General features: G+C 40.0%; 1 protein-coding gene across 6 annotated transcripts in view; it reads right to left on the reverse strand.

The window, feature by feature from the left end:
- Window positions 1–434: 434 nt before the first annotated feature.
- Window positions 435–13,922, reverse strand: part of tbc1d2 (TBC1 domain family, member 2) — a 51,872-nt gene continuing 38,384 nt past the window's right edge. For all 6 annotated transcript variants that reach the window (XM_052019294.1, XM_052019295.1, XM_052019299.1 and 3 more), the window contains 6 exons: window positions 13,367–13,548; window positions 10,843–11,346; window positions 10,081–10,201; window positions 9,228–9,413; window positions 7,658–7,779; window positions 435–5,530 (listed from right to left, as the gene is read on the reverse strand). In XM_052019294.1, coding sequence (XP_051875254.1) covers window positions 5,335–5,530; window positions 7,658–7,779; window positions 9,228–9,413; window positions 10,081–10,201; window positions 10,843–11,346; window positions 13,367–13,548 — 1,311 coding nt within the window. In that variant the 3' untranslated portion in view covers window positions 435–5,334. The remainder of the gene's footprint in view (window positions 5,531–7,657; window positions 7,780–9,227; window positions 9,414–10,080; window positions 10,202–10,842; window positions 11,347–13,366; window positions 13,549–13,922) is intronic.

Raw genomic sequence — 13,922 nt, forward strand, 5'->3', positions numbered from 1 at the left:
AATGGGGGAGTGAGACTAAACATTCTATATGAGCAAATTCTCAGACCATGGTATAATAAATGGCAAAGTGAGTTATTACAATAACCAGGTGTTATTTAAAATTAATCAACTCTTTCACATTTTAAATATGTCACTTTATTTTAATGAAAAATTTTAAATGTGCAGTGTTTCCCAGAAGAATTGATTCAAATTATATTAGATGGAACATTTAGATTTGGGGTAACATAGTACAGTGGGTACATTACCGTGCTAGTAATCCAAAGGCCTGGACTAAATATCAGGAGATGGTGGTTTAAATCCCACCACATCAACTGGAGGACTTAAGTTCAATTAATTAAATGAATCTGTAATTAAAACAAAATCTAGTTAATAGTAACTGTGACAATGAAATTACTGGATGTTGTTAAAAACCTCTGTCCTTTAGGGAGATTTGCCACGTTTACCACCTCTAGCCTATATGTTACCCCAAACCCAGTAATGTGGTCAATTCTTAACTTCCCTCTGAAATGGACCCAAAATGCCACTCAGTTCAAGGGCAATTACAAAAGAGCAATAAATGCTTCCTTGTTGGTAATGTCAAAAAACAGTGAACAAATAAATAATAGTTCAGTATAAATTCAACCTATTTTTATATTTATTTATATAAATTTGCAACTTAAAGAAAATACATTTTAGTAGAAAAATAATCTCCAACCTTCTGCAGCATTGCATGAAACGTTTTAATACATTTATCAAAAATATACACCTACTTAAGTCAACACAAAATATTTAGGAATAAAGCATGATCATTTTATTTATTATTGCCTGCTTATGTCCAAGTATAGAAGGCAAGTGGTCCTTTAAATAAAAAATGTGCTGTCAAAGGATGTCACACCATGAAGGAGTGACATGCAACTCTTGGTTCGCAAGTTGACATGCAAGTTGGTAGTTCGAACAATTATGATTGTACCTTGTACTCAAAATATATTAGCATTTAATACAAAAAAAAGTCACACAAGGAATCATTTTCCATTTGAGTTAGGCTGAATATTTATCGACTATAAATAGGATTTTTAAACTGTATAAAAAAATCTCAGGGAACTGGACCAGGTAGCTCAGGAAGATATCAGATTCAGTGAATTTATTGGTCTCAGGCTGGGAGGGATGGGGTGAAGCTTAAACATGAAGCAAAATTCTCCAGTTTTGATCACTGGGTTCTTATTAGGAAGTTGTCTCTTTGGTAGTTGACAGAAGGAATCATACAAGGTAGACCACGTGCGTTTCCTCCCACATCCCAAAGACATGCAGATTGTTAGGTTAATTAGTCCTTGTGTAGTTGAGTGGTAGAATCTAGGGGGGAGTTAATGAGAATGTGGGGAGAATAAACAAAACAAAAATGGGATTAATGTAGGATTAATGTAAGTGGTTGGTTGATGGTCAGTGCAGACTTCATGGGTCAAAGAGCCTGTTTCCCTGCTGTAACTCTCTACAACTCTAAGGTTGTGAAAGTCCAATTGGTAAAATAGCCTACCAATACGTGTAAAATTCTCACATGAAGTAATGGCCATGTGTCACTGACTTCACTCCACCATAAGCAGTACCTACAGGATAAGAGGACACGAGAGATGAATGGGAGATAAGAATTCATGGGCACTGAACATCATGTGCTTGGGCTTTGAGAACAAAGTGCTGGCAGAACAGCATCATCAGTGCAGTAGTGGTTGGCTCTGCCTAATATTATGCACGTTTACTAATGAAGCTTTAAAGCATATTAGCAGGAGAACATCAGTGTCACCTCAGCTGGCAGATTTACAAACCAAGAAATAGGGAATTAATTTGCAGATGAAGATTAAAGTAAGCTTCTCAAGTATTGCTTTGCGTGGATTATGTCTGACAGCTGTATAATTAATCTAAAAGTGAGAGTACAGGCAGTTCAGCTTCCACTGAACACTTTAGCAGTTGCTATTACAATTAGGTGTCGAAACTCATCTTAATTAAATGCAGATTTAGATATTTTGAAGACTTTTCCCTCCAGATTTTTCTGACCAGACTTAGCACAATGCAAAAGGAAATATTGGTTACTTCCTTCAGAAATGATGACAATCACAAGTAATTTGCCTGACCTTTTATGAAACTTGGTTTATGGCTGCCTCATGGCAAGTTATCAGACACAGCTATTGTAGACAGGTTTCCATTGAAAACCATCATTTGATCGTTGGTGGTTACAAATATGGTTGCTACATGCTCTAAAATAATTCACCATGATAATTTTAAAGATAATTGTGAAAGAATCTGTAATTGTTAACACAAAGTTTGGGCATCTAATGTTGCAAATGTGGATTTAGATTACCTCTATTTTTAGAATTACACAGCTTCAGCCCAATTAGTCTCCACCAATCATAAAGCTTTCATTTTAGACTAAGGGCATTTTATTCTTCCCACATTTCCATCACCTCCCCCAGATTCTCTCTTAACTACTCTAGGGGTAATTTATTGGCCAATTAACCTACCAACCTGCACATCTCTGGGATGTGGGAGGAATAGGGAGAATATGCAAACCACACAGATAACACCTAAGGTCAGGAGTGAATCCAGGTTATTGGAGCTATGAGGCAGCAGCTCTACTATATCCTCTCTCCCTCTGTTCTTCCCAACAACCATTTAAGTTTCTATCTGGTACCAGCCATCCAGTGATGTTGAGAGAGGCATGTCCAGATGAGTCCAGAGGCCATAAGAGATGCCAGGAAGCATCTAAGCTTCGCTTCTCATATTCACAAGCACAGTGTCTCTGAGGAGCAACCGACTGGATTACAATGCTCACCTCCTCCAAATGTTGGAGGATTCAAATGACTCAATCAACCATAGAAAAAAAGTTCCAGAAAGAAGAACGAAACTCTAAAGTGCAATGCCGGAAATCTGAAATAAAAACAAGATGCTAGAAACACTCAGCAGGTCAGGCAGCATCTGTGAAGAGAGAAACAGAGTTAATATTTCAAGTTGAAGGCCCTTTGTCAGAAACGAGAACTCTGTGGTCAAAAGCAGCAACTAGTAGGTCTTTATGCATGTTTGATGTTCTTTAAAAGACAATAAAAAATACCAGGGATTGGATTCAACAAATTTTTGGGGGCAATTTTTAAATCAGTTTCCCAAATTCTGGATGGATTTATACCATGACCATCTTTTGTAGGAACGGTGTTTGTCCCCTGTAAGAGATCATGGTCACAAGTAAGGGGAGGGAGGGTTAAGCTTATGTCCAACATCTTTGACCTCTAAAAGCAAAAGAAAATTGCAGATGCTGGAAATCTGAAATAAAAACAGAAATACTCAGCAAGTTAGGTGGTATCTGTGGGGAGAGAAACAGAGTTAACATTTAAAGTTGATCACCTTTCTGGCATTGCATTTGCTCTTATTTACTGATTTCTAAATCTCCAAATTAGTTTCTTTTAAGATCATTTTTAATATTTTCTGGCTCATCTTTAAAGGAAAATAGAAATCAGAAAAGATACAATATCTCAATAATTAATGCTATCTAAATTACAATGGCAAACAATTTGTTTATTCATTATAATTTGCTGAATTTTTATTCCATCAATAAAGATTCAGCAAATTATAAGGAATAAACAGATTGTATGCCATTATAATTTACTCACATTTCAAGCAAGCTAATTATTGAAGTCTGACATCCCACATCAAATGCTGTATTCAGGATAGTAACCGCGTATGCCCACTCCGTGGATCTTACGGTGCAGAAAAGGCAAACCAGAACAAAATGCTCAGAGCATCTACAATTGGTTTGTGTTATTTATAACAAAGTGGTCAACACAGAACATGTAATAAAACCAGGTTAAAAATTACTTTTTGCAAATTGGCAAAAGGCCTTCTGTCATACGCTAAGTAAGGATAACTTCAGAAATTGCATGCAAAAACTAAACACCCTTTGATTGTGTACAATGGATTATTTTTCCAAGAAATCACAATCTCAAAGCTTTTGGGGAAACATTAAATTTCTCATTAAAGAAAGTGGATTTCTCTTCTGCAAACAGCAAATTAATACCAAGTTAATTGCCAATATTAAAATCTGAAAGTGATAGAATTTTGTTAGCCTAAGGTGTATGGGGAAAGACTGGGTACATGGAATTAGGTCACAGATTAAACCTTGAACTCAGTAATTGGGAAAACAGGACCCATGGGGCTGAATGGCTTCCTCTGTTCTCCCCAGCCTATGAATTAACCCAACAACAGTTTTGTTGAAGGTGATACTTTACAATGAAAACACACCACAAAAGGAACTTTAGGTATATTTTGGAAATGTATACCTTTGTCTTGGCTCTTACTGCGAGGTTTTCACTGGCTGTTTTAATGTCACAAAAATCATCTCCTGCCTCTCATTCATTGGGAAAACTAGTTTCCAAGAACAAACAGAGTACCTTTATTTACCTAGTAGAAGCTTTAAGTTTTACATAATGATCTTCATTGGGCACGTTTAGAGTTAGGGTGAACTTGATAAGTCTGCTGCACCCAAAACTTCCCAGCTTCACAGATACCCAACAAGATGAGGAGAATTCATAGATTTCAAGAATTTCTTCCATAGAAAACATTTGAGTAACACACACAAGATAAACAGTTAAACATTAATGGCACATAAATAGGAATTGTTCCCCTCTCTTGTAGGGGCATTGCATCTTCAAATACCTTTGAGATAATGCATCCTCTCTACTGGATACCAAAGGGAGCAGTTTACACACAAATCCCTTTATGGAGCTAATATCCAAATAAACAATTCTGACAACCACATCAGTCAGTGTGTGCAAACCTGCCTGCTGAATTAGGAATCAGCCACCAAAATTATGCATGTTCCTGTGAAATCAGTTGTCTACTCCACTATCCTATCATTGTTAGGATCTACCCTCCATCAGAGCTCAGATTAACGAAAATCGGGAAGTATTCCAATCAAAAAAACAGGACAAGACTGCCAGGAATACTCTGGGATAGAATAATCTGTCTCATTCACAGGATGTTTTGGTGTGAGAAAAGCAAAAATATTCTCAGCGTTCTGGGGCCATTCTCAGAGCTTTGGCAATGCCACCTTTGTTGGGTCAACAAGTTTTACTCCATGTCTACACTCTGCTTTATCTGGCCAGCAACACATAGCCATGATAAGCACAAAACAGGCAAAGAATTAAAATCCAACAAGTTTACTCAAGTGCATTCTCCTACAAATTAAGGAAATGCATCTTGCAGAAAGCAATTGTCATCACTGGGCATCTGAGGTGCAGCAGCTCCTTGAAGACATTGTCAGGTTTCCCAAACCTCCCTTGCAGAAATTTCAGAGACAGGGGTTGCAGAACATGCCCTTTACATTTCCTCCTCATCCTCACTAACAACACCAATCAGTTCCTTATGTTCTTCTCTGTCTTTCACATATTCTACCCGTATCCTTTCCAGCTCCCTCAGCTCAGCTTTGAGTTTCTCCAGATGTACAGTCCGTCGGTTCCGAAGCAGCCTCATGGGGAATGGGTTCATTTCAACAAATGCAATATTCATCAGTTTCCTGTGGGATTTCAAAAGGACAGTGATGGTTTGTGACAGAAGAGAGAGAACAATATTTATATAATGCCGCTTTATGACCTTGGGATATCCCAAAGTGCTACAGAGTCAATATGGTGCTTTTTAGATTGTAGTCAAGGAACGCAGTAACCAGTTTGTGCACAGTAAGCTCCCACAGGCAGCTGACCATGATGAGTGATTGTCAGCTTTCACAGCACTGGTTGAAGGATAAATACTGATCCAGGGCACAAAGGAGAAGTTCTCTGCTCTTTTCTAAAACAGTGCAATAGAGGTTTAAAGGTTCCTGATAGAAGAGACAGGGTCTCACTGCCTCACTCAAAAGACAGTACTGTACTGGAGCATCAATCTAGACTTTTGTGTTCATGTTGCTGGACTTGAACCCACATTCTTCTTACTTAGATGAGGATGTTCAGCTCACCGAGACATTGGATTGTGCATGTTCCCTTTCACATTTGGATTGGAGACAAGAAGCTGAGTGGCGAAGTGTCATTATGCTCTGAACCCAGCACTAAGGAAACACAACATCACAGCAGATGCTTCTTTTTTTGGAAAAAGCACTAAACTAAGGCAGGCCTCAGTTTAACATCTAACCCAAATAAACAGTTGCTCCTCCACTGCTGATTATTTCTTCATATCCCAGAGTGGGCTTTGCAACCACTAGCTTCTGCCTGTTGACATGGATATAAAAGCCAGTGCCACTATTTGAAGAGCAATAACAACTTAGGGCACTTTTAAATAAACTAAGATACTTCACAGGAGCATTATTACTCTAAATTTGACACCAAACTGCACAAGGAGATCTTAGGATCACCAACCAAGTGCAAGAGTCCTTCCTTTCAAGGAGAGGGGTGCATTTATGGAAATATCTGTCAACTGCAGGATTGGTTTTGATAAATGCATATTAGCCAATTTAATTTCATCTTTCTAGAAGAGCCATCTTACCAATGTGATGTTTGGTATCCTCCTGAAAAGGTGTGCAATAAGTTGGTTTTAAATGCTCAATGACAACAGGCTAAGAACCGTATTATTACTACTTCCCCCTATAGGATCTTTTAGCTCATGGGCAAGACCAAAATTTCTGACTAACTTCATCGGCAGAGTTTAAACTCCACAGCTACCATAGAAGGATTTGATCTCCTCTCCAGGTTGTTCCAGAGTCCCAGGTGACTGATCAGGAACTACTAAACTACCATGCATGCAAGCATAAAGAGGAGCAGAAGGCAGCCATAAAGACACCTACTTCACCATTCAGTAAGATCATGGTTATCTGACCTTGGCCTCATGAACCCCATAAATCTCAATTTACCCCCATTTAAAATCTGCCAATTACAGCCTTGAATATACTTGACCTCCATAGCTATCTGATGCAGAGCATTTGAAAGAACCATACGTCCCTGTGAGAAGTCCTCATTATGGGTAATCCATTGTCCTGAGGCTATGCCTCCTAATTATAGATTTCCCCCCACCAGGAGAAACATACTCACTGAACTAACCTCTCAAGCTCTCTTGGTAGCTTGCAGGTTTCTGCAAGGTTACCATTCATTCTCCTACAGGCCCAATCTGCTCAAAAAAACAAGCAGCTGGAGGAACTCAAAAGGGTCTTGACCCAAAACGTCAACTGTCCATTTCCCTCCGCAGATGCTGCCTGACCCAGAGTTCCTCCAGCATTTTGTTTCTTGCTCCAGATTCCAGTGTCTGCAGTCTCTTGTACCTCCAATCTGTTCAATATTTCCTTTAACTGAAGTCAATCAAAATCAATCTCTGCATCACCTCCAAGGGAAGTGAAACCCTCAACTAGGAAGTGAGAGTGGTGCTGACTGTGCAGTGAGGAAAACTCTTCCCCTTTGGCTTGGTTGGTGATGACAAATGGGCCACCCCCCAAGGAAGAAGTCCAAAAGCAATGACCTTTAACCTGTAGAACCAGGTCCTCCATGATAACCAAACAACCTGATTATACTTGCTACTCATACTTTTGCTCTGACACCAGCATCTTCAGGTTACAGATACTTTATCAGACAAATACTTGGGACAGTGTCATTAATAGGAACTATTTGCTAAATTATCTGCTATTTTGGTTATTTTCTTTTTTAAAATCAAAAGTGGTTCTTACCTTCCCTCAGAAATGCTTTTGGTCAGGCATTGCAGGTAATCATAAATCCTCAGGTTGTCATGAAGTTTGAGAATTTCTTCCTCATGGTATTTGAAGATTGCCAGCGCATACCGGAATATAACCTGAAACACAAGAGATGGCATGTAAAGGTCTCAGTCAATGTGACTCTCCTACAGATCCACAGACAGTCAGTGACCTGCAAGGTAGTCAGAAACATCTGTGCTGTACCTTCCTATAGCCAGAACTCATGGCACCTCCAGTAAAACAAGCCTGAAACATTTATTACAGAGGGAGGGGAGTGGATGTGTTTATAAAAATGCAACTATTTGCAGGAGTTCTAGTTTGCTGCACAAGAATATTAAATTTGAGTTGATTCATGTTTGAAAGGTAACCTTTGGCTGCTCCTACCTATCCACCACTGGGGCCTTCAGATAAATCTATGTAGTTATGGAAAAATACAGACAATGTCCTTGAAATTCCTTCAAACAATCCCACAAAAAGGTGGTGCTTTGCTGTTGGAAATCAGCTTAACCCACAGCAACAATATTGCACACAAGTTCCGGGGATCCTAGCACCCATCAGGAATTTCAACTCCTGATGCTTTGGTGGAATTTTCTTTTTCCAGTATAAAACTCCCGAAAATGACAGCAACAGTTGTGGTCCAAAATTTATTTCCAATCTCATTGGCTCGAAAAACAACAGTCTCCATTTACTTTTAGAACAACCAAGTTCAGCTAGTCCCTGCAAATGTGCTACTTAAAGGAACCACCACTCAAATTACATTTTTTGCTCGCTCCAAGATCTGTAAACTTGTGTAGTATTAATCCTCATAAAAATTCACCTGTCAGAAGTGCCTGGATGTAGCCTTGTGGCCATTTTACACAAAGAGCAAGCCTCCTGAAGGCAGTATTCTTCACAAGGCTGTCTAGGTCCCTCTGAACACCAGACCACCACCCCTTTTTCTGGCTAATCATGCAAATTCCTTAATTACAACCTTCCCCTGCCACCTATAGGGTACATCTACTTGATCTCGACCAAATCATTTGGTCTTCATCTCAATGAAGGTCTGTTCATTATTTATTGGACATTTTGTTTTGGAAGAGTGCAAGAGTGGACTAGCAATCTGGAAGCCTAATGATCTCAAAGTGAGAGCTCAAATCTCACCATGGTTGCTAAAGAATTTAAATTTAGCTAATTCTGATAATAAAGCACTGATATGGTAAATTTGATTCTCAGATGACCAGATTATTGTAAAATCTCATCTGGTTCCCTAATGTTGTTTAGAAGAGGAAATCCATCATCCTTACGCAGTCTACAGACCCACACCAATGTGGTTAGCTCTCAACTAAGTCAAGCATGACATACAACTGTCTTAAAGCTGCTGCAAAAGATGCCAACAATAAAACCTAACAGCGCTGCTGGGGTACCTTCACCATACTGACTGCAGTTGCTCCAATGAAGGCTCACCAGCACCTTCCAATTAGAGGATGGGCAATAAATACTGTTTGCACCAGTGGTGCCCACATCCCATACATGAACAATCTCATAAAGGCCCCGATCTTGATAGTACCTTTGTTCCCTCGTAGAGGAATGCATCCCAGACCCGGAGGAGGATGTCAGTCTGCAGGCTGTCCACAAAGACCACGAGGAACCAGTTGAAAGTGATATAAGAAAGATCGACATTGTACTGCTCAAAGTGGGACACCAGCCTAGGCAACTTCTCCGACAATAGATCCTTAAAGACTCTCTGGTCAACCTGTAACAATGGTACGAATAATATTAACCTTTTTTAATATTCACAACTTCTACAAAATGAAGTTATAGGTCTAATAATAATGCTCTATTTCCATATGTATAATAGTGGCCTACTCTGTCCCAAAGCTCACTAACAATGATTGAGCCTTAACCAAGTCACCTCTTTTGCAGCCTTAAAGGACATTATAACTAACAAGAATGGAGCTGCAGGTTGTAACTATTTTCTCCAGTGAAGTGAAGTGAAGCTGAGAGGTGACCTGAAAGATGTCTTTGAAATGATAAGAGGAGCTTGATAGGGTAGACATTGGGCCACCAATTATTAAATTTGAAACAGAAGGTGGTACCCTAAAGGTGACCGTGAAATAACTGGATTCTTGCAAAAACCCATCTGGTTCATTTGTGTCTTTCAAGGAAGAACATCTACCATCTTTAGGCAATGATTCCTAATTCACATCAATGTAGTTAATTTTACACTGCCCTTTGAAAAGGCCAGCAAACCAGTCAGATCAAGGGGCAATAAATACAGTCCACAAAATGGCACTCATGTCCCATGAAGGAACTCAGAAAAAACAACTCCATCTCAATCCTAAAAAATTGTCTTCTCAAAGCTCTTTCACCACCCTCCCCAAAGAAGTAAACACTACAAGTGATGCAAGACAGTTTTGCACCTGGGAGCCTGTGAGAGTTTTGCTGTAGTAATCTTCTGGCATGATGCAGTCAACAACAGCGACCAGGCACCAAAAGGCATCTTCTTCTTCCTGCAGCACCAACAATGCAATAGCTGCCAGTCTGGAAAGCAATTTATTTTGATATTCAATTATTAAACTAATATTTTCCTTCCTCTCTACCTTCTACCACTAACCCCTTCTCTGCTCCCAAGCTTCATTCAAGATACAGACAGAAAAGAAACAAATTACAAAAAATTTCTGCAGTGTATTTCATTTCGTCGTAGTGTTCCAAAGTTCAAGAACTTTGTTAGTTTGTAAACAGCAACTAGTTTGTACACAGTAAGCTCCCTTATACAGCAAGAAAAGTGACCTGATAATCTGTTTATCATGATGTTGGTTGAAGACTAAATATTGCCCAGCAGCCCAGGTGTAACTTGGCTATGCTGTTCAAAATAGCATAATAGGATGTTTTATATTCACCCGAGAGCAGATTGGTCTAGACCATGTCCTGTTGTAAGCTAGTGCAAGAGGTAGGCAGCCATGAGAACAGTGAGTGTGGAAAAAGGTGAGTGATTCCTGCCACTTATTTATTTATTTTAAGACAGGGTGACCTACTAGGCTGGTTCAGAGAGTAATTCACAACCAACCACATGGGTCTAGAGCTGCACATAGGCCAGACTGAGGTTAGCAGATTCCCTTCCCTCAGGGAAGCAGGTGGGGTCTGTCTATGGTGTAGTGGGGGAGGTGTCACAAGGTGGATACCTGTTCAGTCCTTGACAGTACCCAATATCTGGGTTTTGCCATGAGTATGCCAGCAACACCCGGCGCAGCATCTGAACCATCTTGGAAGTGGGTGAGCTGAAGTGCATGTTATTGGTCAGTGTCCGTGGGAGGTCCAGCTCGATCTGCTTGGAGGCTGCTTGCTGTTTGTTCTTGCAAAGCTTTAGCAGCTCCTGGTAACGGTTGCTACTGTATCGCTCCCTTATTTGCTGAACCCGTCTATTAGTGCACCATCTCCAAACATGCCTTCGATGTTCCTTGGGTATGCCATTTCTGATCAGGTTCTTTAACTCTGGTGTCGGCACCAGTTCTCCAAAGGTCTTGCTGGAGAGGAGGTTTTCCCATTTCACCAGGATGTTTTTCTCCTGACCTTCCTGACTGACCATCAGGTTGTTAGACTTTCGTTCAAGAGCCTGGATTCTGGTTAAGATGTTTTGGTCCTGCACCGGGGAAGATACCAACTTGAAGCCATATTCATCATGCTCACTTGGGGATAGAGGGTGGGAGGAAACAGGTAGAGAAACACAGTTTAATCAGTGAATGTAGCTGCAAATGACCAACTAAAGAGATCAACAACACCAAATTGCATATGTAACTCTTAACTTAACAAGAAGCCCTTCATAGGAACATTAATAACTGAAATTAACTGCAAGCCACATAAGGAGATATTAGAAAAGAAGCTTGGTCAGAGAGGTAGAATTTACAACAGGATCCAGCTCAACTGTAAAAGTGGGCAAAGGAATGGCAGATGGAATTTAACTCAGACAAATACAAAATGATGCATTTTGGGAATGACATACACAGTGAATGACAGGGTCCTGGGGAGTGTTGTAGAAGAGAGACACCAAGGGTTACAAGTACAGAGTTTCTTGAAAGTGGCAACACAGGTAGACAGGGTGGTGAAGGCGGCACATGGCACACTTGCCTTCATTAGTCACGGCACTGAGTACGAGTTGGGATGTCACGTATAGTTACAATATTTAAAACACATTTGGATAGGTACACAGACAAGAAAGGTTTAGAGGGATATGGACCAAACACAGGCAAATTAGACTAGCTCAGGAAGCCACCTTGGTTGGCACAAGCAGGTTGGGCCAAAGAGCCCATTTCCATGCTGCACAACTCTGACTATAATTTTAAGGTCTTCAAGGAAGTAGAGATAGAGGGAGCTTAGTAAACAGTACCATGATAATATCTAAAATTATAAAATTGAAAATGCTGGAAATAGTCAGCAGGTCACACTGCATCTGTGGGAAGAGAAACAGTTAATGTTTCAGGTCAAAGACCCTTCATCAAAACCAGGGAGGAGGAAAAATCAGCTCGTTAAGCTTCAGGGAGGGTGGGAGAAAGGCAAGGTCTCTAAATGGGTAAATCTGGGGTGACCATGGGGGATAAACTGCAAACAAGGTTACCTGGTCAGTGAGTGAATGAGAGCAGTTAGAGAGCGAGAACATGGAGAAAAGAATATAGACAAGAGACACACCCCTCCCCCACCCTCCCAGAAGCTTAGCAAGATTCTTTTGACTCCTCCCAGTTCTGACAAAGGGTCTCCAACCTGAAAATTTAAACAGATGTGGCCTGACCTGCTGAGTATCTTGGGCATTTTCTGTTTTTATCTAAGATATCTAGCATGTAAGTGAAAATCAAACAAAAACTGCACGTCTATAAATTTTTAAAAATATTAAGTGAGATATAAGTGTTTGCCAGAATACTAGTGGGAGTGGAGAGAGGGTTGGGAACTCCATTGAACTAGCACCTATGGAATCTATCACATCTTTCAGGTAAAGGTAGCTGTGGTAGGAAGACATATTATTCAGCACACAGAACTGAACGGGGTGCATATCTAATGACAATGGTGGCTTAGTGATGATCACCCTTCCTGAGTCAGAAGATTGAGAGTCCAAGTCTCTATCCAGAAACTTTTTCACAAAAATCTGGGCTTGTACTCAGTGCAGGAATGTGGCTCTATGCCACTGTCTTTTGGATGAGTTGTCCCACCTATTCTTCATTCAAATATAAAAACAATATGGAAGAGCAGAGGAGTTCTCCCCAATACCCCGGCCAATACTTAACCCTTAATTAACATTATTAAAGCAAATTATCAGTTGTGCCAGTTGTGAGATATGTAGTACACAAGTTTTCCGTGCATTTCCTACATTGTAATAGTAATTTACAGTTCAAAAGAACCTCGTTGGCTCTAAAGCCCTTTGGGACCTTCAATGATTTCAAAGTCTTTTTTTTTAATTCCTTTTTCCCTCCAAACTATCTATGATAAGATTTTCTTTTCCCCATTGCCAATGCCCTCAGTCTTATTTCCACAAATGATGCAAATTACAGCATAGGACTGATAAAATCTGTTTGGAAATTCTAATCCTGAAGGCAAGGAGAGTAATTATATGTATCATATTACAACTGGCTGGAGCTGGTGATACTCCCCTTTCACGGGCACAACAGGAGCAGATATACATAACCGCTCTTTAAAGCTTCAAACCAAAAATTGTATCACCTGCAAAGCCTGCCAACTGTAAGACTGGATTCATCCTTCATCTCCCATTTCAGCTGGTCAGAAATAAACTGCTTTACTAGTTCTTGACAGGTTTCATCTTGGCCACTGATGTCTTGGAGCTTGTGAAGCAATACCAGGTATTTACTCTCAATCTGGCAGTACCTGGCCTCCAGATATGCACACTGGAGCAAGAGAGAGTGGAAGATTAAGCAAGATTCTGAAAGTCAATAAACATCTGCTCATTTAACTGTTCAACGACATAATTCTTAAAGCAAATGGAAATCTTAGATATGAGGTGTTCCAAAACAGCAGATGGGGAAAAAAAATCCCTCTAATTGGTGGGAGAGTTGGTAGATCAGAGATCACAGTTAAGGAAAAATGCAAAAGTATTATGTAAACAATTAGATTTTGTGTTGTGGTTTGCCTGAACAGGTAATGGATGCAAATTCAATTGGAGTTTGGCAAAGGGGATTGGACGTAAATTTATGAAGGAAAAATTTTGGCAGGTCTAAAAGAGCAAGAGGAATGGGGTTAATCAGACAGATCATTCACTGAC

This window comes from Pristis pectinata, chromosome 7 (genome assembly GCF_009764475.1).
Source record: "Pristis pectinata isolate sPriPec2 chromosome 7, sPriPec2.1.pri, whole genome shotgun sequence".
Classification (NCBI taxonomy): domain Eukaryota; kingdom Metazoa; phylum Chordata; class Chondrichthyes; order Rhinopristiformes; family Pristidae; genus Pristis; species Pristis pectinata.